Genomic DNA, 27,783 nt, shown 5'->3' on the forward strand with positions numbered 1-27,783 from the left:
AACTGGCAATTATAGTTCCTATTCCTAAAGTTAAAAATTCTTCCTCAACTAGTGATTACCGCCCTATCTCTTTACTGCCATGTCTCTCTAAAATAATCGAACGAATAATAGCTACCAGGTTATCTTGGTTTATGACAAAGAAAAAGCTTATTGCTAAAGAACAAGTTGCCTTTAAAGCTTATAAAGGTACCGATGACGCACTACTCCACATGGATTACTACATTACAAATGCTCTATCCACTAAAAATCATACAACAATCCTATCTATTGACTTTGAGAAGGCATTTGATAGGATTGGTTCACATGTGATTTTAAATAATCTTAATTCGTGGCATATCGGTCCAAAAATTTTCAACTTCATAAAATCGTTTTTAAATAATAGACGTTTCAAAGTGAGAATAAACGGTCAGCTATCAGAAACTTTTTTCCTGAAAAATGGCATCCCACAGGGTTCGCCACTTTCAGTTATACTGTTTCAAATAGCGTTTAATGACATCAGCAAAATAATTAACAGACACCGTTATGTTGATCACTGCTTATACGCAGATGATTTATATATTCTTTGCAGAAAAAGCAAGAACAGTGATAAAAGAAATATTTTGGAAAATACTTTGCATGATATCAACCAATGGACTGATTATTCTGGTGCGAAAATATCACTTCTCAAAACTAAAAGTTTCATATATGCAGAAAAAGGAACTGCGATTCCGAAGCACATGTTATACAATCCGATGGTACTATGATACAAAACGTAAAGCAACTTAGAATTTTAGGTTTGATTTTTTCACATAAATATAATTGGAAAGAACATTTAATTCATATTAAAAATTCATTAATTTCAAGAGTTAATATTATAAGATATTTGTCAACGAAAAGCTTAGCTCACATAAACACATTAACTTATCTCACCAAAACAATTGTTTTGAGCAAAATAGACTATGGGCTATTTATATACGGCAACACCTCCAAATCAAACATTAACATCATAAAACCTGTATATCATCAAGCTGCGAGAGCTTGTGTTTACGCATTGAGGACAACACCTATAAACATTATACTTTGTGAAGCCAATCTTCCATCAATACCAGACAGAATACATGAGTTAAATGCTAGACTTATACCTAAACTCCTTAACAGTACAAACTCCATTATTGACAAGGATATTTCCTCAATTATCAAAGCAAAAAAAATCAAGCGCATCAAATCAGCAATAGCCCAATCTTTGTCCTTATGCACTGAGTTAAACATTCTGCCTTTGTTTTCCAAAAAATACATAAAAAATCCCCCATGGAAATTTGATAATACCTCCCTTAATTTTTTACTGGCAAACTTCAACAAATCCAATACTCCAAAAGACACTTACCTCGGCCATTTTTCAGAACAAAAAATTCTTTTAGAAAACAATAACTGGCGATTCTTCTACACAGACGGCACTAAATCACAAAGTAACATACCAGCGTACGCTGTGGTAAACGAAAATGGAGATAATATCTTATTAGGATTGCTCCCGGAACAGGCATCAGTTTTTACAGCGGAATCTTGTGCTATATATCAAGCAATTCGCACAGTACTAGCAGACAGGAAGAAAACCGTAATATTCACTGACAGCCTTTCAGTGCTAAAAGCAATAAATAACCCATTCAACTTTAAATGGAATATTATAAATCTGATTAGGGATGCTCTAATTGATAACAAAAGTTTAATAAGATTGCACTGGATACCAAGTCACATTGGTATCATTGGCAACGAAAAAGCTGACTTGGCAGCAAAATTTGCCTCATACGCACCTTTAACAATGGATATCACATTGGAAAAAATTGATATTCGCAGACACATTAAATATGTCATTATAGACAAAACCAAAAATAAATAAATCAATCAATCATTAACATTATTCCAATATAAATCCACAATGTATCCCTCCTTCTTACCCAACAGACACTGATAAACTCAAAATTAGAACATTTTCAAGATTACGACTCGGTCAAACCATTTTTTCACACGATTGGATTCTGAAAAAAACTCACAGCCTCCTACTTGTAATAGATGTAATTGCACACAAACAATAAAACATGCTCTCACAGAATGTAGATCATTTTCAACCCAAAGACAACAGATTTTCGGTACCGTTTCAGCCTTAGACCTTTTAAAGGAACCATCAACAGAGAACATTAACAAAATTTATCATTTCATTAAACTAACCAAACTTAAAATATAATTAATATGCTTCATATACATAAATATCAGTAAATATGTACAACATTAGAGCTGATGGTCATAGCAGCTAGTGCTCTTTAATTATAATTTAGTCTTAGAATTAAGTTCCTTAAGATTAAATAAACGAATAAATAAAATAAATAAATAAATAAATAAATAAATAAATAAATAAAGTCAAAAAATCGATTTTAATTAAATGAAAAAAGTCGAAAAGTCGACTTTTCGTTTCAACTATAGAACCCTACTTTTAAGTGTAGGCATACCGTCAAAATCCATATATAAAACATAAAAATGAATTCGCCCTGTTTTTCTGAATTCGCCGACGACACCACCTTATAATTAATATATCTTGATAGCCACCACCTTATATGAATTCGCCTTGATACTGATTATCCATAAACTCAATATATTCTCCAAAAGCAGGAGAACTACCAGATCGAATAAAATTCACTAATTAAAATAACGCAATGTTAGAGTAGAGAAAGAAAACTTAAATATAAAAATAAATAAATAAATAAATTAATATATATGTATATATATATATATATATATATATATATATATATATATATATATATATATATATATATATATATATATATATATATATATATATATATATATATACATATATATTAATTTATTTATTTATTTATTTTATATTTAAGTTTTCTTTCTCTAATATAATAATAATTCTTTAATATATATGTATATATATATATATATATATATATATATATATATATATATATATATATATATATATATATATATATATATATATATATATATATATATATATATATATATATATATATATATATATATATAAATGAAATTACTGTTATCAAATGTTTTATTTATCATCATAAAAAAATAATATGTGTTTTGTTACACATTAGAATTGTCTGCACCCAATTATATCTGGCAACTCTGCCGTTATACCTGCAACATAAACAGCAGCCATTTTGTAGCTTGTAGGTTTTGTAATAACAAAGAAGAATTTCGTGGAATGAAAAGTGTTATATATTAATTAAAAAATAAGTGGATTATGTTTACAAACTTGTACAAGCAATAAGTTTAAAATTAATAATAAAAATTTCAAATATAAATGTAAGTGCTTTAAAATTCTGAAAAATTGTTATAAAGAAAATATTTTATAAATTATTGTCACTATTCTGTGTGTATTTAATAAAACCAGATTTTTTGTGCACCACCAAATGTGTAAAATATTGTATATGGATGTACATACATATACATATGAGTGCATGTAGATATGTTGTATATATTGGAAAAATAAATGGATTAATAATTTGGATATAAAGAAACATCGTTCTATTTGTTTGGAAAATTTGGAGCTAAAAATATTCGACAATATTTTTCAGAATATAATAAATGGATTGGTGAGAAAAAAGAACTTTTAGTGTGGAACATATTTTGTCAATTAATTGTACAATGGAAATGCATCAATGGATATAATTCTAAGGAAATTGTGAGTTTTAAGATGTATGTATATGTGTGTAGGTACATCGTACAAACATGCATATACCCAAAAGTATTTTTACGTACATATAAATCCTTATATTTTTGTAGATGCATATGTATGTATTTACAAACATATGTAAACGCATATGTGCATACTTACAAATGTACATTTATAAGTTTTATTTGTAATAACTGAAAGTAATCTAAATCTTTTAAACAATTTCATTCACCAATAACTTTTTTTATTTTTTATTCATTTTTATACCCTACACCACTTTAGTGGGGAGGGTATATTGGGTTTGTGCTGATGTTTGTAACATACAAAAATATTCGTCCTATACCCACCTTAAAGTATACCAATCAGCTGAGAATCATTTTCTGAGTCGATTAAGCTATTTCCGTCCGTCGTCTGGCAGGCTTGCTGGCTGTCCATGTAAACCTTGTGCGCAAGGTACAGGCCGCAATTTTCAAGATAATTGGATGAAATTTGGCACACACGCTTTTCTTGGCCCAAGGACGAAGCCTATTGTAAATGGTTAAAATCGGTCCATTATTTCGACTAGCCCCCATACAACCGTACCCCCAAATAGGTCCTTTTGGCTTATAATTAATTTAAATGATCTATTATGTTAACAAAAGTCGACAAAACTTAGTTTTATAGAACTTTAAATGACACTACCGATTTTTGTAATGATCGGGCTTCATTTGACCCTATCCCCCATTCAAACTCCCCTTCAGAAAATGACTTAAAGGTCAAAATTCATTTACAAACACTAATAACACTTTTAAATTCTACATAAATAATATTGAAGAAGACTTAACTCCCCCTACCAACATTTTTAAGGATAGGGCCATATTTTGCCCTACTCCCCTTTGAACCCTCTTAAAAAAATCTTTTTTTAAAGATGGTTATAAAGTTAAAAAAACAAACCAAATGCTTTATTTTTTTTAAATAATCCTCATTTTTAACATACATACTGACTGGTGTAGGGTATCATATGGTCGGCTACGCCCGACTATACATTCATACTTGTTTATTTATTGGTTTATTTACAATAAACAAAATTTTGTGATTTGATCAATTAGATATTACAGTAAATAACATTATGGAATTATAAGAAATAATTTTAATAAATTTAATAGTCGATTTAATAGATGATACAAACGGGGATAAAAACCTGTATTTCAATGGATAATAAAAAAATATGTAGTTGAATAGTCTTTCATAAAATTATGAATATCAGTGTCATGATTCAATATTTTTTCAATATTTTCTCGAGTCAGTGAATACGAGGAATTTTTAACTTTCAAAATATTTAGTCTAGTTAAAAAATAAAATATTTTTTATATTTAATTCCCTGATGTAAAACATAAGTTGGATATTACCGATTTCTGTTATTTATTATTTTCATTTTGGATAATTTGCAAACGTTTTAGATTATAATGTGTACTGTTCAATTAACTTTTTGTCTAAGATAATACATATACATATATTTAACGTAATTATCTATAGGGATGTACTACGGATATTTGTCTTCGAATTTTTTTTAAGATTTATTATACGGAAAAATTATAGCTTTAGTTTTCTTGGGTTTATTTTAATCCTCCATTATGAAAATATTTAGAGCAAGCTGAGAGTACTTTTTCTCAAGCAATGCGCTGGTAAGTTTGCTCGATAAGATCAAAGCAGTATCACCTGCATAATAAGCTATCACTTTATCTTTTAGTGCTGTAAAATCGTTAGTTAAGATGGAGTAGAGTATTTTACGGATCCCTGAGGTAAACCTGCGGAGTTTACTCCATTTACACAAATACTTTGTTACATTAGCTCCTTGTAGTTTATATAGAAGGCATTTATGCCAGACTGTGTTAAAGATTATCGTTTGGTGGTAGTGTTATTTATATTTATATTTTTAAATTCTACTTATCTTGTGTGCTGTGCTTTTTCCTAAAACCGAATTGTGATTTGGAAAGGATAGAATTTTACTCAATGAAGTTATTAAATAGCGAATGTCCAATTTTCTCTAAAAGCTTACCTAAATTGCTCAGCAAACTAATTGGTATATAGCATCCAGGATAATTTTTTGATTTATGCGTTAATAATTGGGATTTATCTTTGCTTTTTTAATATACTTGACGGAGCACGTTACTAGCGAAGTAATTCCTGATACAGTTCCACGAGGTATGCTTGCCGTTCAAATTTTCAAATAGTATGTAATCTTTACTTTGCAAAGTCAATTCAAGGATGAAATGTTTGAAATTAAGGTTATAATGGGCTGAATATGCTGTTTTTATAGATCTCTTATTCATCGATATTTCAACTGAAATATTTTCTATTAATTTAGTTTTATCCACAGAAATGTTTTTGTATTTAATATGCTTATAGATTATGAGAGCAATTCCTTTTCCTCATGATCCGTCGGTTTTGTCATTTTGATAAATAAAATAATTTTTGAAATAATTTTTATTTTAATATCCTTCACCTTCGTAAGAATGGTATATATAAAATTCCTCATTCCGTTTGTAATTTCTTTAATATAAGTTTCCGACTCAATAAAGATAGCGGAGTCGATTATGCCATATGTTTGAATGTCGAAAGATTTACCGTGAGCAAAATGTAATCCCCATAGGGTTGCCAGATTCCGATTCGCGAAAAGCTGGACATTGGGTTTAAAAAAGCTGGATAAAACAAAAAAAGCTGGACATAAAAAATACTAAAAAAAGTTAATTGTGGTATTGTGTTAATAATTTCACAGTGATACACCAAAAAATGGTCATCACTCATCTCTGGACTTTTTGATTTTTACACAAATATACTATTTGATAACCTTTAATCAAAAATATTTGTTTTGACCATAATTCCGATTCTTATAAACCTATTTTACTAGTTTTAAACAGCTAAATTCTTAAATGAATATTTAATTCAGTTATTTAAGATTTGGATTCCCGAGATTTATGAAGCCTCAAAAACTAATTTAAAAAATCTGACGTTGCGTGAACTTTTTTAACAACCGTAGTAGTTTCACACATTTTTTAATGATCTATTCAACTATACTATTCCCACTTGCATATATGCAAGAAATATCCCTAATATACACATCGTCCTTGTTTTGATTATTAGTACTATGGGATTTTAACAAAGTTTGCAGAAAACAAAAAAAAAAAAAACATTTTAATTTAGCTGTTATTTTGGCATATAGCTATACTTTAGTAAAATATGACTCTTTATGGATTCGTTTACTAATATATTTACTACGTATTTTAAATAATTACTAAATTTTTTATGCGCTTTAGCGCAATTCAAAAAAATTCATGTAGGACTTTTTGGAAAATAGTTTTTATATTGAAATTTGTTTCCAGTTTATGCACAGATTTGAAGATTTCTTTCGAAATATGAGTTAAGAGACTTTATGGGGTATATTTGACCAATTATAATACTGTGTAAAGGCAATCATTCACAATGTCAGAATCATCCAGAATAAAACCTCGTTTTCAGATTTTTTCCATAAAATTAAAAAAAAAACAATTTCATAAAAAGTTGATCAGTGCACCAAAGGGTGAGTGAGAATCCAATATATTAAAATATATATTAAATTTTATATAGTTTGAAACACATAGAACTTTTTGCTAACACCTGAACCAAAATATATATCGATAAATGCTTTTGTACAACCAGTAGAGGTACAAATTGCAATAATAAAATCGAAAAATTCCACATAGTACTAATATTCCAAACTGGGACGATATGTATTATTTAAAAATATGTATTACAATTAAATGAATTCATTTCATTCTTTAAAATTTAGTTTATATTAACTTAAATTTTTTCGGTTCAGTCTTTCACATACATATTTGCATATGCATATGAATGTAAGAATTAAAATTAAATACTAAAAACAATAAAAAAATAACAATTTAGTATAGTACATCTGTATAACAGATGTACAACATAAAAATTATTGTCAATTTATTGTAGTGTATTAAAAAAAATTATATTTAGCTGGACAAATTTAATTTTAGCTTGAAACTGGACAAGCATAAAAAAGGCTGGACAATCCAGCCAAGTCCAGCCAGGCTGGCAACCCTAAATCCCCATCATCTAATGCCCCATTCTAGTGCATTCCTTAGCCTCTTAAAGCCCGCGCAGAGAATTATCTAACCCATTATGTATAGGATATATGAGTCTCTAAACCAACATTCTCTTCCCGCAATTTTGGGTATTAAACCACAGGCACTACGTGGATCCCGAAGGAACCTCAACCAAGTGACCAGCCAGGACATGCGGGCAACTGGTCACCCGTAGTTCCATATTATATGGTGCTATGGTTAGACCTCATGCCAAATCATTCCGAGGCGAAGCCAAGAATACATTTGACATCAGTTTATAGTCCCGGCAGACTAGAGGTATTGGTAGCACCTCTTTACCCCGGAATTGCAATACACCATGATGGAGATTTCTTCATTATTTTCATTGCGCTTGTAACATTTTGGTAAATAAGTTGCATTCCCAAAATTAAGTTTTCTTAGAGGGCATTAAATCATCAGTAAAGGATATATATGTAGGTTGGGTTCATTATATTGTGTATTTTGAATTTGTTTTTTGTGTATTTCGTTTCGCATGTTTAGTGCCGGTCCAAACTATAAAACTTTTTTGTGAAACTTTAAGTAGGGCCTTCGATACAATTAATTATAACATTTTGGTGAATAAGTTGCATTCCCAAATTAATTTTTCATTCTTAGAGGGCATTAAATCATCAGTAAAGGAGTGTGTCAGTGGATTGCCACAAAGCTCTATTTTGTGCCCAGGGTTGTTTTTATTGTATGTTAATAATTATTTTAAATTTATAGGTAATAATAGATGTCAAACATTCATGTTTGCCAACGATATTAATTTACTGTTTAGCGGGGTAAGGAATTTATTGATACGCCAAATAAGGGTCTGTTCATATGTATTATAAGATAAAATTTATTTACATAAGTCGATATTTTTTGGTGTAGTTTAAAACTTTCTTACAATTGACTTATATTTCTTCACAGAAGGTTCAACTGATAGGTGTTTTATAGCTTCATGTTTCTGTCTGATTTGTATTACCTATGTCCTTTACAGTCTGGAGTGTTATTTGTCATATAGTTCCTGTATGACATATTGATTGGTTCTGTGAGTTCATTTTTGGGATTGTTTATGATTTCTACATATACTTTCCTTTATTTTAACCTGTTTTGCTTTTTTGAATTACATTTGTTTGATTGCAAATTATGTAGGAATTTATTTATGATTAATGCGGTACATTTTAATTGTCCTATCGTTATTTTATATAGTATATTATCTTAAAAAAAAAAAAAAAAAATAGGTGTAATTTTATTTATATATAAATATGTATTTTGTATTGGAGGAATTATTGTGAAGTAGAAATTTGTAACCGCTTATGGCCTATAGGCTAGGTTATTGAATATTGTTAAATAAAATAATAATAATAAAAATTATACATGAATTGAAAAATAAGGATAAGCCCCCTTATTTACAAACAAAATTTTTATTTTATTTATTTATTTGATATTAATCTCATATAAATACAAGAGAAATATATTAAAAAAATGTTAGCACTAGCTGCTAGGGCTATCAGCTACGTATTGGTGTTAGTTTATAATATTAGATTTTAATTCTTATGTTGGATATATAATTGTATATAGAGTTAATAGTATCTCTGGTAGGGTTATTTAGGAGATTTAAGCCGTTATTTTGTAGAAATTTAGTTTGGAGACTTCTTAAATTAGGGCAGGTTAATGGGATATGCTCTACTGAATTAACTGATCCACAGAATTGACAGATATTTGTACAGGTACTATTAATAAGATATTCATGTGTTGAGATTGTGTGACCCTTACGTAAACGGGAGAATATTTTTATTTTGTCTTTGTTGATATTTGTTGGATATATAGTTTTTTCTTTATTTGAATTAATATAGGAATAATGAGGATGATAGTAATTTTTCATTTCATCTTTATTTTTGAGCCGAAGACGTTTAATATTGCACGTCGAAAATCTATTTTTTCATTTAATTCATCCACCAATATTGGGGCTAAACACGCATGTTTTGCTGCAGAGTCCGCGAATTTATTACCATATATTTCAGCGTGACCTGGAATCCATATAAGTTTGATTTTGCTATTATATGTGATGAGCAAATCTCGAATTTTATTAACAGAACGCCAGTAAGTATTTGTTGGACTTTTTATAGCGGATAGAACAGATAAGCTATCTGAGAATATTAGAGTATTCTTTTTATATTTACTACCAATATATATTGCTTGTAATATACCAGCTGCTTGGTTGGTTGGTTGGTTTACGTGGTAGTTCACTACACGCGAACTGTCAAGTAGAATCAAAGAGACCCCGTTTTGACCGGACCACTCCACTCGTCAGATGTTGAATTTGTAGTATTAGATCCAGCCCGTAGCTGTGAGAAATCTGAGGATATCATTAAGCCTAAAGACAGATATCTCGCCAAGGTTAGATATGAAGTAATTGCCAAGGTAGCGGTTTCTCTTTACGGCCAGAGCAGGGCATTCACAGAGGAGATGGAAGACCGTTTCTTCCTTTTCCCTGTCTTTGCAACTGCGACAGTGATCATTGAAAGGGAGCCCAAGCCGACTTGCGTGTCTGCCTATTACCCAGTGTCCTGTTATTACTGCTATCAGCCTCGATATGTCCCGCCTACTTCGGTTTATAAGGTGTCTTGTGCGTTTCTCATTGAAGGAGGGCCACAATAGCTTGGCCCCTTTACATGTGTCTAGGTTATTCCACCTATTTTCAGCTTTTTGAAGAAAGAATCTGAGGATATTGCTCTTGATATAACTTAACGGAGTTGCTACTGGAACGGCGTCGGAGATATCAAGAGCAGATCCGTTCTGTTCTTGCAAGCTCATCTGCCTGTTCATTACCGTAGTAGTCCCTATGCGCAGGGACCCAAACAAGGGTAATGTCAGACAGCCGACCCAGCATTGACAGATCCTTCTTGCATTGTCTGACTAATAAGGAAGTAGCAGTATAAGAGTTTAGTGAGAGAAGTGCCGCTTGACTATCGACAAAGATTCCTATGTTGCCGCGAATATTGAGGTCATGTAACACCCTACAGGCTGACATTATCGCAAAAATTTCAGCCTGAAAGACACTACAGTTGTTGGGAAGACGATGGGATATACTTACCCCAGCTTCTTCACAAAAGACACCAGAACCAACGCCGCAGTTCATTTTAGAACCATCTGTAAAGATTCTGGTGGTATATTCGCTCGGTAGATTACCTCTACACCACTCGCTCCTGGAAGGAACTCTGACTTTGAAGACTCTATCAAAGTCCGTGTGTGGGGTAATATAGTCGGATGGTTGGTTCAAGATTGGAGGTAACAAGCTTAAAATCTTAGCGTGTCCATATGTTCTTGATATCCAACTTCCGGATGAGTTAAGTCTTACTGCGCTACAAGCAGATATGGTCATTATGTGCAGATCTATGGGTAGGATGTGCAATATAGTGTTCAGAGCTTCTGAAGGACTAGTTCTTATAGCACCTGTTATCCCAATGCATGCTGATCTCTGAACTTTGTATAGTTGATCCACAACAAACTTCTTCTTAGTTGAAGTCCACCATACAAGAGATCCGTATGTAAGAATAGGACGTACTATAGCTGTGTACATCCATTTAACTATGTTAAGACTAAGTCCCCATTTCATTCCAAACATCTTACGACAGGTTTAGTAGGCGACCGTTGCCTTCTTGACTCTGTGCTGGATGTTGAGTTTCCATGATAATTTGGAGTTTAGAATAGTTCCTAGATATTTGGCATTGTTTGATAAGGGGATTTCGCGGTTTTTTAACCGTGGCAGGTTGAAGCTTGGAATCTTGGTCTTTGTTGTGAATAGTACCAGTTCTGTCTTACTTGGATTTACTCCTAGACCACTGTCTGTGGCCCAGTTACTGAGTAGCACCAGAGCACCAGACATAATATCGCTAATCACGTCTGGGAACATTCCTGATACCAGTATCACAACGTCGTCCGCATAGGCAACGACCTTTATCCCTCTGTTGTCCAGTTCCTTAAGAATCGTATTAACAACGATAAGCCAAAGTAGTGGAGAGATTACATTGCCCTGAGGTGTGCCTCGTTCAACTCGTTTAGACTTAACGCTGTTACCAAGACTTGCAGTAATTATTCTAGATTTCAACATAGTTACCAACCAGTTGCTGATATATTCTTCAACATCCAGATTAGCGAGAGCTTGTTGAATTGCAGAAGTATTTACGTTATTGAAGGCACCTTCTATGTCTAAGAAGGCTCCCATAGTGTATTGTTTGAATTCGAGGGATCTTTCTATAACTCTTACAACCTCATGTAGAGCTGTCTCAGTAGATCGTCCTTTAAGGTAGGCATGTTGACTGGTTGAAAGCCGTGATGAGCTCTCTAGCCGTTGCCTAATATGTGAGTCGATGAGTCTTTCCAGCGTTTTGAAGTTGAAAAGATGAAAGACTAATTGGACGAAAGTCCTTCGCATTTTCATGACTCCTTTTGCCAGCTTTGGGAATAAAAACGACCTTCACCTTTCTCCAGTTTACCGGAACATGGTTGAGAGAGAGGCTGAGCGTGTATATTCTATGAAGCCAGGGGATGATATATTCTTTTGCACTTTGTAACATCTTTGGCAAAATGCTATCAGGCCCTGGTGATTTGAAAGGGGAAAAACTATCAATCGCCCATGAGATTCTATCATAAGAGATGATATTTTCATTGATTCCCGTTAGAGTCCTACTGTCAGTGAAGATTTCCTTGACAGCATCTTTGCAGCCAGGGAAGTGAGTATTCAGTAGGATGTCAAGAGATTCTGCCGAGGATTTTGACCAATTGTCGTCCTTCCTCTTAATATAGGTTGGATTAGATTGGCCTTTAGCAAGAATTTTGCTAAGTCTAGCAGAATCCTTTGTGTTATCTATAGATTCGCAGAAACTTCTCCATGAGGTTCTTTTTGCGAGTGCTATAGCTTTCCTATAAACTTTTAGTTTGTCGCGGTATGGCTGCCACGATTTATTGTTGTAGCATGTGTTAAAGGCCCTACGTGTTTCCTTACGTAGCTTAGATAGTTCCGAATTCCACCATGGAGGGAAGCTTTTCTTTGCCTTTGTGATTGGACAGGAGACTTCGAAAGCCTTACCTAAGACTTTGCTAAAGTGTTCTTCTATCTTTTCAAGCCCAGTGATTGAATCATCAACCACTGGAGTTTTCTTGAGCTTATGTCTAAGGATCCCTTTATACTTGAACCAATCGGTTCTTCTTGGGTTCCTATAGACCATTTTTTCCGTCGAGTTTTGTAATATAATATCGAAGAGGATCCAATTGTGATCTGAAAAAGATTTTTCATTGGATACCCTCCACCTATCAACTGATATTTTAGATCTGTCGCTAATGAGTGTAATGTCCAGTACTTCCTCCCACCCATTATAATTATCCGTACTTGGAAAAATTAAAGTAGGTTTGTTGCCAGAGTTACATATGTTTAGGTTGTTAGTATTAATGAAATTAAAGATTGACTCACCCCTTTCATTAGTTTCGCTGCTACCCCAGATTGTATGCCTTGCATTGGCATCACAGCCTAGGATTATGTCGTCAGATGTCTCAATTACGGCCAGGAGATCGCTCACTTCGTCTGGTGGTGCTGTCTTCTCGTGTGCCATATAGCTTGAGGCAATCATGAAGCTTCTGTTGTGCGGTAGCTCGACCTTTGCGACTGTTAGGTCTTCTGAGCTAAGCTGTGTACAAAGAAAAATGTTAATCGATTTTTTAGCAATTAGACATGATCGTGGCCTACCATTACTTCTTGCATATAGTATGTTGTATATAGATGCTGGGAACCCTTTAACTTCTGAGTCCGTGACCCAGGGTTCTTGAACCAGGCAAATGTCCAGGTTTTCCTCGGCTAGGAGAACCCGTAGATTGTCTGAAGCACACTTTGAGTGCTTCAGATTAATTTGCACTATCTTTAGTGCCATTGTCAGGTTTAATAGGTGGCTCGGAGAGTTTCATGCCAGTGAGCAGAGAGTTGGCAGCTTCCATCTCATCCGTCTCTTCACTCCCCGATTTTGTCGGCCGGAACACCTTTACTTTGGCGCCCCTCACCCCAAAGAACAGCCTAAAGCCCACCTTCTCCAGCTCAACGGAGCCAGCTTCTGTGATGGCGAGAATTAGACATGTGTGCCCTTCGCCTTGTTCTGTGCGGATGATAGGCCAGTCATTCATGTGTATGTTGGGATTCTGCCGTTTGAGGCATTCCAACATCTTGGGTGCTTCGGCGCTCATATTTGGTAACCAAACTCTTGCACGAGGTCTCATTGGAATTTCCTCAGCAGGGATTAGTTTAAGGCTTAAACCTACCCATGCATCTCTAATCTTAGTGATGCATTTGTTGAGGAACCCCTTTGAGAATTCGTCCAGGCATTTGATCACCCTGTATCCCCGGTGAATCTCACTGGAGTCAAAACGGGGTACCTTGTCGTCTTTGTTAGTGAGCAAGTGTTCCATAACGAGCTCAGTTAATTTAGACTCAATGGCACCCCATTCTGTTACTACAGGGTTGATGGCCCCATCTTTTTCAGTAACCATTTAACGAAGTGGTGGTCCTTCACCACTTCGTTAAATGGTCTTCTGGCAGTTGTCGTGATGGCTACAGGTCCCGGAGTGGTTTTGCCTTCTATTACCTTCCTCCTTTTCGGCGATTTACCATCCTCAACCTGTGAGCGGTTTCGCTTGGACCTTTCGGTTTCAGCAGCTATTTTGGATGTGCTGTGCAGATTCTCGGCACTGCTACCAACCACCTTAACCTTACAAGTGGGGGATGGGGATGGGGAGGAGACGGGATTGTTTATAGGAAAAATTGGGAATTGAGGATAGGAGGGATAACCTTTGGTCATGAAGGCTTTTGAGTTCAGTGTCTTCCAAATACAAAGGGCTTATGCCGAGTGTATTTGCAATGCAAAAGAACCACAGCCAACACTAAAGCCACCACATCGCGGCAAGATTGTTATCCAGGTGTATACCAGCTGCTTCTGCAGTAAAAATTGATGTGATGTCAGAAAGGCATTTTAAAGACAGTATTTTACCATTATTATCCACTACGGCATATGCTGTACAGTTTTTATCTTTCGAAGCGTCGGTAAAAAGGTATTGCCATTCATTTTCGGTGTAGGAAGATATCAACTGATAAAAAAGTTGTATATAAACTTCATTCGAAGTGTTTTATTTTTTATGAGCTGATATAGATATATCACAAAGATTTGTATCAAACTTCCAAGTAGGGTATTTTAAGCGAAACAAGCTTCATTTTTGTTTGTAATTAATTACATTTTTATATATACATTGGTAAATAACCGATTGTATTCTAGGAGATTTTTTGGAAGAGATTACTTTGGTCACATCGGCATCTATTATAGAGTTGTTATATGACAATAATTTTGGTAGAAGACGGTTTTTTGCCACAAATATTTTTTGTTCGATAGATGGAATACCCGAATGGATATGGGATTTAAATTTGTTTTGGCAGCATTTCGCAATAATCCTTTCTAACAGTTTGGAAAGACATGACAATAATGATATAGGCCTATATCCTGAAAAGTCAGAGTGGTCTTTGTTGGGTTTAGGAATACAGGTTACAATATCAGTTTTACATGAATGTGGAAGTTGACCATTATCAAATATTTTTTATAATGTAGAAGAAGACTGAGTTTACTTGAGTTTGAAAGATTTTTAATCATTTCGTAGGAAATTCTGTCAAATCCTGGAGATGAACCTTTAACTTTATTTAAAACCATTACTAGTTCACACATATCAATTGGGGATTCAATAAATTCCGCTAATTTATTTCCAGCTCGTATATTTGTACAGATGTTGTTTTTGGCAGAAATAAAATTTGTTGAAAAGTTCGAATCTGAGGAATACTCTGACCATTTGCTAGCAAAAAATTAGCAACTAAATTCGAATCTGTGATGATTCTGCTATCAGTGCGTATTGCAGAGATAGGTTGTGCGTAGTTACGGTTTGATAACATATTGACTCTACTCCATATCATAGATATTGGCGAGTCTCTACATATATTTTTTGTAAAATTCTCAAAACTAAGGGCTTTAGCTTTTTTTCATTCAAGGCTAAATTTGGCGTTAGATTTTTTATAGTTGATTAAATTAAAATTAGTAGGATGCTTTTTAAAGATTTGCAATGTTTTGGTTTTCTCTGCTCGAAGTTCTGATAACATTGAATTCCATCATGCTTGTGAAATGCTTGTGATGGTTGGTTGCGGTTCTTATGATTTTTGTAATTACGGCATTATTTTTATTTATGTTATTATAAAATCCTTTTTTGTTGAGCTCATTATCAATGTTTGATTTAAAAAGATCCCAGTTAGCTTTCTTAAGTTTGAATTTTCTCTTTGTTTTTTGTACGGAAAAGTTCAAATTTGTAGTTATTGTGGTTATTATGGGGAAATGAATACTATTGTGGAGATCGTCTAGTGTTTTACACGATACCATTGATAAAAGAGATGGCGAACATCCTGTTATAGGTTAAAGTATTATTGGTCGAGTAATGAGTGGGATTACCATCATTTACTATACATACATTATTTATATTTAGTTAGTTTTCAATTAAAGTTCGTCTGGGTGTATATAAGTAGAGGTTAGTGTAATTTTTATGTATAGCATTATTTCTATGGATATATTATAGCATGTAGCGCTGCTGGAACAATATTTTTTTGTGTGGACAAGTTTGAAACAATTTTTGCATTGTATTGGATAGGGTATAAACGATTGAACTTTACATAGAAGAAAGCCAATTTTAAATTCTTTTGGCAGTGAAAATTGATTAAAATGTAAAATATGTAATGGTGTGCTAACCACTTTACCTTCTTGAAATTTTGTTATTTTTTGACATTCAACTACTCCTTGATCTTTAAGTCCACTTTTAATCTCATCTTTGCTCATATCACGTAGAGATGGTGCAAATACAACTCCTTTGATGGTATTTAAAGTAGGATGTAAAGAACATTCGATTGGACCTAGTCCGGATAGCGTTGTGGCTTTTAAAAATCTATTTGCTTATACTTCATTTTTTGTTAAGATTAACAAATTACCATCTCTGGTAAAGCTAATTTTTTCCATTGGTTCGTTGGATATACCTTCTAAGGCTTTAGACACCAAAAATATATTAAAAGATTGTATACATTTTTCGGGAACTGTGCTTTTTATAGTAATATATTTTGGACAAATCATTTTGTTTTTGTCGGTTTGTTTTTCTCCATATTTCGGAAAATCAAAGTTGTTATTAATATTAAAGTTACTTTTTTCCGCTTAGGCGATGGATCGGGATCCAACAATGAAAAATAATTTCTTCCTTAGGAGGAAGACATTATTGGGCACTTCCACTAGTTATAATATAATAAAGAAATAAATCAAAAAGAAACTGTTTCTGCTAATTATTTTTAGTAGCTATAACGCGGGAATTTATTTTTAATATACTGTGTAAAGATTGAAAGAATTAAATAACACGTCTATACACTACAAGCGCTTTTTTATGAATGTTCTTATTTTATAAACGGTATTTTGTATGGAAATTTTGTTTTATAAATCTTTAATAAAATAAAAATAAAAATGTTGTTTGTGAATAAGGGGGTTAGAATATTCTTTATTATTAACTAAAAAATAAAATAAATTATCAATTAAAATAACAAAAAATTAATATCAGATTACAAAATTTTAAGTATATAGTAAAAACACAAATTAAATACATATTATTTTTTATCAGTCAATATTTAGAACTTATAATACCGTGTAGGTCTCTACTATTGCACAGTGGGGCAAAATCGAAAATTTTTGGAAATAAATCTGGTATTTCTAAACGGCTGATCCGATCGGAATAAAATATGGCGTGAGCGTAGCCAAGGAGTATTCGAGCTTAAGTTTGGAAGATGAACCCTGCAGATGCCCCAGGGACGGCGCTGTGGCGGCTCAAAGTAGGGTATCTACGACATGTAAAATTTTTAAACTCGTGCCATTTTTTTCGTTTTTCGCCCAAATACAAAGATTTTTATATTTTCTGAAAGCGCTCGACGAGATCTTGAAAAACATGCTTGGACATACTACTTATCTCTTATAGTATCCGAGTTGTAGGCATTTAAAAATTTAGTGATACAAAATTGTTAGTCAGACAACAAAATTTCCAATAATATACAAAAAATTTCAGATCAATATCATTTACAGATCCAAAAATATACGTTTTTTAATTTAAAAATTCAAAAAATTTTAGATTTTTGCCGTTTTTTTTTGCCGAAAATGTGTCTTAACTCTTTTATTAATAAAATAAAATTTTCTTTAAGAATATATAACAAATTTATAGTTTTCTGAAAGGTATCTTTACGCAGAACGCTTTGGCGTAAAAACCTTGTCCTATTTTTTGAAAATGTTGCCACTGCGTCTTTCCGAATATGACTTATTTTTTATCAAAACTTCAACTTTAGGCGACATGTTCTAAAATCCCAAAGCTGGGATCAGAAATCTGAAAGCAGTTTTGGAAACCTCAATATGTTTTATATATACTCCAAAAGTATTTTCCCAGCCCTGAAAGAAATGTGGACCATATGGGCAAACAAGTAATAAATCCCATTTTTGGGATTTTCATTCCTATTTTTGGGAATTGCGGGATGCCCTTTGACCTTTTCAATTTTTTTTGCATTTTCTTATTTGAAATGACAAATTTATCAAGCGTTGAAAATTTCATTGAGTTTTGTTCATAAATAAAGATTTTGTCATATATTACATATTTGTTAAATTTCTTAAACCGCCCACCGAAATATAAAACACAATTTAATACAATATCATCAGTTAGTATAATATGTTTTTTAATTTGAACTGTTTATCTTAAACATAATACAATTAATTCTTACAACCTACTTATATAGTTAATTCCTAACACTACTTATTTTCTATAAAATAATCTGTCATATCGGTATACATATCCAGAAGGTAATATAAGTCCTTTAAATCTTCCTTGTTTTGAGATGATAAAGTTTCATAACAAATCCATCTTTTTCGCATAGTTGAAAGAATAGGATCAGAAGATAGAAGTTAACTATTAAAAATATCTTCATTTTGTGATTGCCTGTACTGTTTTCCATGGATACAGAGATACAAGTAAGACAACATCACAGTTATGAATTTTCCATAGTTGGTCTTCTGAAAAGTCTGACACAATTCTTGATGCTGTGTTTTCGAGCAAAGATATATCAATACAAGCTTCCACATCATTAACAGCAATAGGTGATGGTAGAATAGTTTGTTTTTTCCTTCATCGCCTTGTATGATGGTAATATATTGTGTCCTTTTACATGCAGAGCTTTGCTTAATATTTGGTACTTATTTCGACTGAGACCCAGTTCCAACATAAGCGCTATTGCTTCCTCTTCAGTAAAATTTTATTGTGATGTTGGAGTTGGTATACTTTCCACAATTCGCTTAAGTCGTTTTGGTGATGCATTAGGAAGAATATTTGTAATATGTTGGTTTTCCTTTTTCAGCATTTCGTTAAATGTATCAGGAATTTCCTCATTTGAGATTGAAAAAAGTTTTTGTGTGACCATCTTTTTTTGATGTGTTGTAAGTTGAGATTTCCGTAGTAGTTTCCATCCAACTACAAAATTTTAATCGAAATTTCTTTTGATTTCCATCCACAGACTTACTTTTAACGTCAAAAAATTTTTAAAAGTAGTATGTCCAAGCGCTTTCAGAAAATATAAAAATCTTTGTATTTGGGTGAAAAACAAAAAAATGGCACGAGTTTAAAAATTTTACATGTCGTAGGTACCCTATTTTGAGCCGCCACAGCGCCGTCCCTGGGGCATCTGCAGGGTTCATCTTCAAAACTCAAACTCGAATACTCCTTGTCTACGCTCACGCCAAATTTTATCCCGATCGGATCAGCCGTTTAGAAATGTCAGATTTATTTCCAAAAAATTTCGATTCTGCCCCACTCTGTATTGTCGTATAAGAAATATATAATGATCTTTATAGAAATGTGACCAAATCACTACAATGGAAGTTGTTAAATATTAAGATATCTATGATAAAATCAAGTTTTAATAATTATACCCTTCACCTTTGTGAGAAGGGTATATATAAGTTTGTCATTCCGTTTGTAATTTCTATAATATAATTTTCCGACCCTATAAAGTATATATATTCTGGATCCTTATAGATAGCGGATTCGATTAAGCCATGTCCGTTTGTCTGTTGAAATCAGTTTTTAGAGGACCCCAGATATCGGCGAGATCAGAATCTTCAATAATTCTATTAGACATGCTTTCGAGAAGATCGCTATTTAAAATCAGCAAAATCGGTCGGTAAATAACGGAGATATGAGCGAAAATCCGAGACAACCTCTGCAAATTTCATCAAAAAATTGTTATAAAAGCAACAACAACACTGTATATAGAAAAAGATGTACACGTGTGTTTGTAGATGTATTTGGCTTTATTCAGCTGTGCATTTTTTTGTATGTTTGGAATCCAAACATACAAAAAATACACAGCAAAAAACTTATATATATACCCTTCTCACGAAGGTGAAGGGTATAAAAATATGATTTGCATTTTTTGTTAAAAAAAAAATAATTTTCCCTTTTGTTTTCCAAATATATTTTTTAATGAATAGAAAAAAGTATTTAAAAAGTTTTCAATTATATGACAGTAGATTGTGAGTTATTGTACAATAATTTTTATGCGAATAATGTTAGTTTGAAATTTAAAACTAACACAAATCTTTTCCAAGTGCTTTTTAAAACAATTTTTTTTTTACGATAAACAAAAACAAAATCTACGTCTCGTCAATGTTTACCAGCAATGAATACGAAAGTGTTGTTGTTTGCTCTTGCTTGTATACTGTTAAGAACAACAACAACGTATTGCTTTTTGTTTAGCTTTTGATGTAATAATAATGTAGTCGGGAAAAAATTTAAAATTTATAAAAGATGTTTAAAATACACTATGGTGAAGGGTATATAAGATTCGGCACAGCCGAATATAGCACTCTTACTTGTTTTATTTACAATTGTGGGATGTTTGTACTCTCAATTGATTAGTAAAAAGTTCCCTATAATTTATAAAATTGATGCATATTTAAGATAAATAGTTTGTGTAATTTTTGAGTATTTCGCATAAATTTACTACGGATTAAAATGAATATAAAATTTATTTATTAATTTTTTGTCCTAAAAATATAATAAATCCCTATATAGATTGTGGCAACTCTAAATGGTGTACTTTTACAGTTGTATCTATTAACATTAGACAGTGGCTTTAATTTTGGGCATCATATATTGGATGTTTATGCTAAGTCTGTTGTGTATTGTGTACTTTGTATAATTTAGATTGTCAATTCCAACTACGGGTAAGAATCAATCTTTTAATGACACACATTCGGTATTGTTTAGAAATATATGGTGGAACAATTGTAAGTCAAATTAGGAGACTGGACTGCCGCTGGTATTCAGTCAAATAATAAGATATGTATTTAGGCTTAATTTAAGAGATCATGTATCCGGTTAAGTAACCCGATTTTTATCCTGCACATTTAGAAATTTTATTAATGTTTATAATTTGACAATAATGTATCGCATAATGAAAAATAAATCAGCAGAGGCTATTTTTAAATGCTTTAATTTGTCGCAGAAATCCTCATATATTGCTGCTCCGAATATCAAATTCCTCATTTGAGAGATCATTTTTATTAGAACATCAAGGTTATGGAATTCGCTTCTCATTGAGTTAACGAACTTTCCGAACATGTCCGTCTGTCTGTCTGTTGAAATCAGTTTTTAGAGGACCCCAGATATCAGCGAGATCTGAATCTTTAATAATTCTGTTAGACATGCTTTCGAGAAGATCGCTATTTCAAAATGAGCAAAATCGACGATAAATAACGCAGATATGAGTAAAAAACCGAGATAACCTCTGAAAATTTCATCAAAAAATTTAATTCTTTTTCATGCTTTGTTAAATAAGCAACAACAACACTGTATATTGGAAAAAGACACGTGAGTGAATAAAACCAAATATCAGCTGTTTTGTATATTTTTGGATGCTGTTGGCTTCATTGAGTTGTGTATTTTGTTTTTGTTTTTTTTTTGTGAATTCTTTTCGTATATTTAGATGTAGGTTGCTTTTATTGCGTTGTTTATTTTGTTTTTTTTTTTTTTTTGTTATGTATGTTTAGATGTCTGTTGGTTTAATTGTCTTGTGTATTTTGTTTTTTATTTCGTTTAGCGTTGTTGTTGTTCATTTTGTCTTGCTTTTGGTGTAATAATAATGTAGTCAAGAAAAAATTTTAAATTTATAAAACTAATATGTTTAAAATATACTATGGTGAAGGGTATATAAGATTCGGCACAGCCGAATATAGCACTCTTACTTGTTTTTTTTTTTTTAATTTATTTTGTGAAACCCTTATTTATGATGTATGTTCTGGCTTTCACAACATTCCAAATTCACATGAAATCAAGATTTCACACAAAATTAAAAAATGCTATGTTCCCGTTTTCACTTGGTTTCAAATTTAGTTTTACAACAATTTAACTAATGTCAAAGAAAATGTCAATATACACAATCGTGTTTTATTCGCAAAAAAAAAAAAAAATAGATTCGTTTTGCATTCACCTAACTATTTCTATGTGAAACGTTTTTGAATTTTTTTGTTCGGTAGTGAAAACGAGAACATCAATAAAATGTGCAATCGATCGTTTTCACATTTAGTTTTGTGAATTCGGAAGCCAGAACATACACGATTATCTTTTTAATAATTATTATTGAAATTTGTATATATGTCAAGATTTAAAAAGAAAAGGAAATTATGATATAATAATTAAGATAAAATTATTATTATTTATATATTTATTTACATAGTAATAAATCCTGAGATCAGAATATTAAAAAATTTTAAATTCAATAAAAATGAGAACAAATTCAATATATACAATATAATTAGCATATGAAATATATTAATTATGTATATATTAATAGGCTCCCAGCCATATAAATAACCAAAAACGAGAAGTTACTAGGTCCCAATCAGTAACATACACACAGAAATAAATACATACTGTATAGGATGACATTTTGTAAAGGCATGTTTTGGAATTGTATACCGATATAATGTATTGAAAATTTAAAATATATTAGTGCTAATATGTACATGAATGTATACTAGCCAACTTTGTCGGAAAATATCGACCCTGGTGTTACGAAAAGGGACTTAAGATCCATACAATTAAATTAGAAACTGAAGAACGACACCAAAAATACTTCTTGGAACTTTAAAGTATAGATCATTATAACAAAAATTATTACTTTTTATATACCTCATATTAAAGTTTGGTTTTATTTAAAAAAAAAAGAAAAAAATTGCAAATATGGTCAAAAATCGCTATTTTAATGATATTACATGAAAAGATGGTACAAATGCTCCAAAATTGTGGAACAAATTGGCAACAAATATAAAATTTTGGTCGATAGTAACCCCTTTACACAATTTTAAGCAAAAAACCACTCGTTTATAAGTTTTGTGTTTCGTAAAATATGGTGATATATGAAATACAGGAAAAATTCGAATACTTTTGTGAGGCAATTTTATGGACTTTTTTTAAAAAAGTTAAATCAATTGAGGTAAATGTAATTTTTTCAAATTTTAAAGAGTGTGATATTATACCTTAGGACTTTCTAGACAATATAACAAATTTAATTATTCATTTCACACACAAAAATATTATTAAATTATGTTTCTTTTCAAAGAACAACCAAATTCGAATACTTATGTGACACATTGTATGTATGTAACAGATTATGAAGAATAAGACAAATGTTGAAAAAGTTTCAACCGAAAAACATTATTGGAATGTGAAAAAATACGTAGATAATAATAATGGTAATACAGTGAATCAATTATGTAATTTGCCTATGTAAAATTTTATAAATTTTGAGAAAAAACTTTATCTGAACAATTATTTACAGCAAAATAAAACTATTTGTCTGTTTTATCTTTTAAAGAATTTCTTATATTTTAATTTTCTACCATAAAATGTAAAATCGTGCTATTATTTAACGAAATTTTTGATAAAATGAGAACTTATTGTTAATTTTTTAGGTCAATATTGCAGCATTATTTTACAAAATTTAATATTTTTATTACTCCTATATATTAGAATAACATTTTTAGATATATTAGTAGTGGAACGACATTTCTTGGACCTTTCTTAACTGATTTATTATCCTATATACCTACTATATGACTTAATATGAAATCTATCGTTTCCTTGATTAAATTTCGAAAATAAAAAGTAATCTTGAATTGGATATATGATATATTAGAAAATCAATGGATTTGGACCTAGAAAAAATGTTTATTAGTCTATATATTATAACAAAAATAATCTAGGGTTTTCGTCATTTTGTATTAATAAACAAAAATTACATTACGGAAACCCCATTATACTGGGGAGTACTGTGTACATTTTATTTAGAATTGTAGAATATTGATTCTTATTCAATAAATCTAACACTAAGTACAATCCTAGCTACTCTGACTATGGGGACATCACCATATACCACTATAGGACTATTACATTAAAATCTTCATTTTCAACCTCATATATTAAATGTAGGCGTATTAGGATCTGGATAGTTATTCTTGATTTGGGTTCTAAATATTTATAAGTGTATGTATTAGCTCAAAATTTTTGCTTTTGTTGACCATATCATACCCTATGGTCAACATAAGCAAAAAAAAATAACCACCTCTATTTTAAAATATCTAAATTACTTTACATTGGTTCCAAGCATCCTCAGGTCTGTTTAGAGGTCTAAATTAAAACATAGTGTTCCTTCTAGTTCGTATATTGATTTTGGAGAAGATAAATCACGAATCCAATGGTTTTACATGGATACAAGTCGCCTCCCTTTGGCAGTTAAAGATTTTGAAGCACCACGCAGTGCGTTTTTTCTAATAATTCTTTGGATCATTTCATCAATTACTCTATTTAATATTTTTTAATGTTATTGATTAAGCATCTCATATATTTTCATTGATTTACACTTGTTCTAGAAATCTACACTAATTTTTTATACCGGAATTGCCTCATTATTATCCTTTAAACATTTTTAAGGCAAATAACATTACATTTTTACACAATGAGGATATGATTTTTGCAAACACTCGTCCATTTAACAATAAGACAATAAATTCCAAAAAGGAATTAAAACATAATTTCAAAAACCCAACGAAATTAACCGAAATTCTCAATATGCAAAATACTTTATTGACATGCAAATTCTGATGAAGAATAATAAAATGCAACAACAAATGCACCAAAATTTGTATTTTAATATTTTTTTCTTAGTTTTCCCATTTTACATTTTACATTCCCATTTTAATTGAAAAACATAAATTTACTTTTACATGTTTTTCCCAATTTTATTTATGAACAAAAACCTAAATTCTCTTAAAAAAAGGTAGGCAAAAAACTTAGTTGATTCACTGTATGTTCCACCAACGAGCAATTCTGACAACAAATGATTTTTCAAACAATGTCATAAATATTCTAGGAATACATATTTGTGGGTCTCTACATAAATAGAAAGCGGTTTGCTGCTTTTAATAACATTGTAAAATAGTATCAAGTTGCTAAATTTCAAAAAATCAACAAAAGAACAACCTAAAAAGTCACGCACATAACCAGATATGTGTTCACGACGTCGTACACCATCGTACAAACGCACAATTAAATTTACTAAACGGTTGACTTTATCTAACTTACCTCGAACAAGTACCGGAAAAAACTTCGAGAGCATAAAGTGTTAGCGGCATCATAAGATAGTAAACTAGTTTATACAGAATATGCATAGGCAAATACATGTTAACAGAGTAAATTCTACGTATGATAAATCATATTCTGGAACATAAAACATCAATATGTTAAGTGAATGAAAGCCTGCTATCCAAAATAATACCTAAACATTTAATGTTTTTAGCAATTATAATACCGATACCATCCAAGATAATTCTTAAAACAGGAAAAAATCGTATGGTAGGGCCAAATATAGTAGCTTTGGTCTTAGAAGGATTAACAACCAAATAATTTAAGGCAGTCCACTCAAGAACACGCTCAAGAAAAAAAATAATATTATTTTCCAACATATCAGGAAAATCCCTACTGCTAGTTAACAATAAAAAGATGTCATCGGCAAAAATAAAGCATTCACATAGAGATGAGTTAATGCAATCGGGGAAACTGTTCATATACAAAATAAATAATAGAGGACCTAAAACTGATCACTGAGGAACACCACAGGAGAGGAAACGAAGAGATGAGCGTTGTCCATAAGTCAACAAACTGTGATCTGCCAACCAAATACGAATAAATTACACGACGAGCAGTAAGAGAAAAGTGTAGCTTATCCTTAAGCTTTTTAATCATCATGAAAAAACATATTGAATTAAAAGCCTTAAGGTACGTTCACACCTATCAAATATTTGACGTTTTTTATCAAATATTTGTTTGCTGTAATGTGAACACAAAATATTTTTGAAGAGCATGCAAAATATCAGCTGTTTTTCGTGAAACATTTTTATTTTTCAACCTACAAATATTTTCTTAGTGTGAACAAAATGTGAACACCAAACATGAAACATTTTTGTTAAACGTTAAAGAAACTATATAATAATATTTTTTATGATTTCATAGAAATTTCTGCCTAAAAACAAAAAATTAAATACATTTTTATTTCATAATGTGCTTAAAATGAGTATTTCTATTTTGACGTTTTGTTTGAAGAAACAAAGCCAAACACAATTCAATACAAATAGTAAAAGTTTGTTTGCCCGGTGTTCACATTACAACAAATAATTTCGTAAAGCAATTGACGGATAAAATATTAAAAAAACAAGATTTTGTTTGCAGGCAAGGAGGAACATAACAACAAGAAAAGCTACTGCGCAACCAAACCAAAAGCCAAAAATATATGTATTTATATTTACTAAAAAGCTATATCATTAAATAATAAATTCTATATATTCTAAAATTTCATTTAATATTGTTTTTCATCAAAATTTTACCACAAAAAAATACAAATTACATTTTATTACCTTGTGCAAGTGGATAAGAGATAGATAGACTTGCACAATGTATTGAAATTACATTTCAATACCTTGTGCAAGTGGAAAAGAGATAGATGGTGGATCTTTACTGTCATGTTGTTGCTATTTAGTGTAGTCAATGTAGCGAAAAACCTTGGTTGTTTGGAACGGTTTATAGCGATTTCAAAAAAATCGCTATAAGCCCGGAAATAACCAAATTATAAATAATTTTCATTAAATTACATATCTATAAAATTGAAAATTATAGAGAATTGTTTATTAATATATTTTTATATCCATGAATATAATAAATAATTGTTTAAATAAATTGAGTAATAAATTAATTAAATAATTTCTCAATTAATTACTAAACTATAGACTAGATTATAACCTATAGACTAGACTATAAATAATACCATAAACTAGAGTATAGACAAGACTATAGACTAAACTATAGCTTGACTATCCACTATAGACTAGACCAGCGGTTCCCCCGGTTTTTACTTCGCGGACCTCTTGAGGGATTTATTTAAATTCGCGGAACCCCATACATATTTTAATATCTTATTGTTCTAAATATGTAATTTTTCATCCGAAAATTGTCATAGTCCATAAATCCCAAGGTCAAACAGATGTAGATATGTCATTTCTATAAAATATTCCCGTACATTGATAATAATTAGTATTTCAGAGAAGTTTCAATTGCCTGTTTTTGAAGATAGAATGACTTCATTGTTGAAATGTTAACATGATGTTTAATTTTATGATCGTGAGATCTTTCACGTTCATTTTTCTTTAAGGTAACGAAAAGGTTTCTTCATCAAATATCGTCGACATGTGCTTAAAGAGTCACGTTGCAAATTTTTTTGCGATT

General features: G+C 31.3%; 2 protein-coding genes across 8 annotated transcripts in view; one reads left to right on the forward strand and one right to left on the reverse strand.

The window, feature by feature from the left end:
• The first annotated feature begins 2,612 nt into the window (after positions 1 to 2,612).
• The window catches only part of LOC111680620, a 56,654-nt gene continuing 31,483 nt past the window's right edge, over positions 2,613 to 27,783 (forward strand). For 4 of the 7 annotated variants that reach the window (XM_046950853.1, XM_046950857.1, XM_046950855.1 and 1 more), the window contains exons 1-3: positions 2,613 to 2,686; positions 3,120 to 3,330; positions 3,419 to 3,709. The gene's annotated coding sequence lies outside the window, so the exon portion shown is untranslated. The remainder of the gene's footprint in view (positions 2,687 to 3,119; positions 3,331 to 3,418; positions 3,710 to 27,783) is intronic. The other 3 variants (XM_046950858.1, XM_046950859.1, XM_046950854.1) reach the window with 2 other exon arrangements.
• LOC124419895 lies at positions 12,746 to 14,364 on the reverse strand. Its single transcript, XM_046950860.1, has 2 exons — positions 13,559 to 14,364; positions 12,746 to 13,499 (listed from the first exon to the last, which is right to left on the reverse strand). The coding sequence occupies exon 1, from the start codon at positions 14,347 to 14,349 to the stop codon at positions 13,714 to 13,716; it is 636 nt and encodes a 211-aa protein (XP_046806816.1). The 5' UTR covers positions 14,350 to 14,364; the 3' UTR covers positions 12,746 to 13,499; positions 13,559 to 13,713.

Source organism: Lucilia cuprina, chromosome 4, assembly GCF_022045245.1.
Source record: "Lucilia cuprina isolate Lc7/37 chromosome 4, ASM2204524v1, whole genome shotgun sequence".
NCBI classification, from domain to species: Eukaryota; Metazoa; Arthropoda; class Insecta; order Diptera; family Calliphoridae; genus Lucilia; species Lucilia cuprina.

Excerpts from the sequence above, each read along its gene's own strand:
- LOC124419895 (XM_046950860.1), bottom strand. The coding sequence starts at position 14,349 with ATGGTTACTGAAAAAGATGGGGCCATCAACCCTGTAGTAACAGAATGG.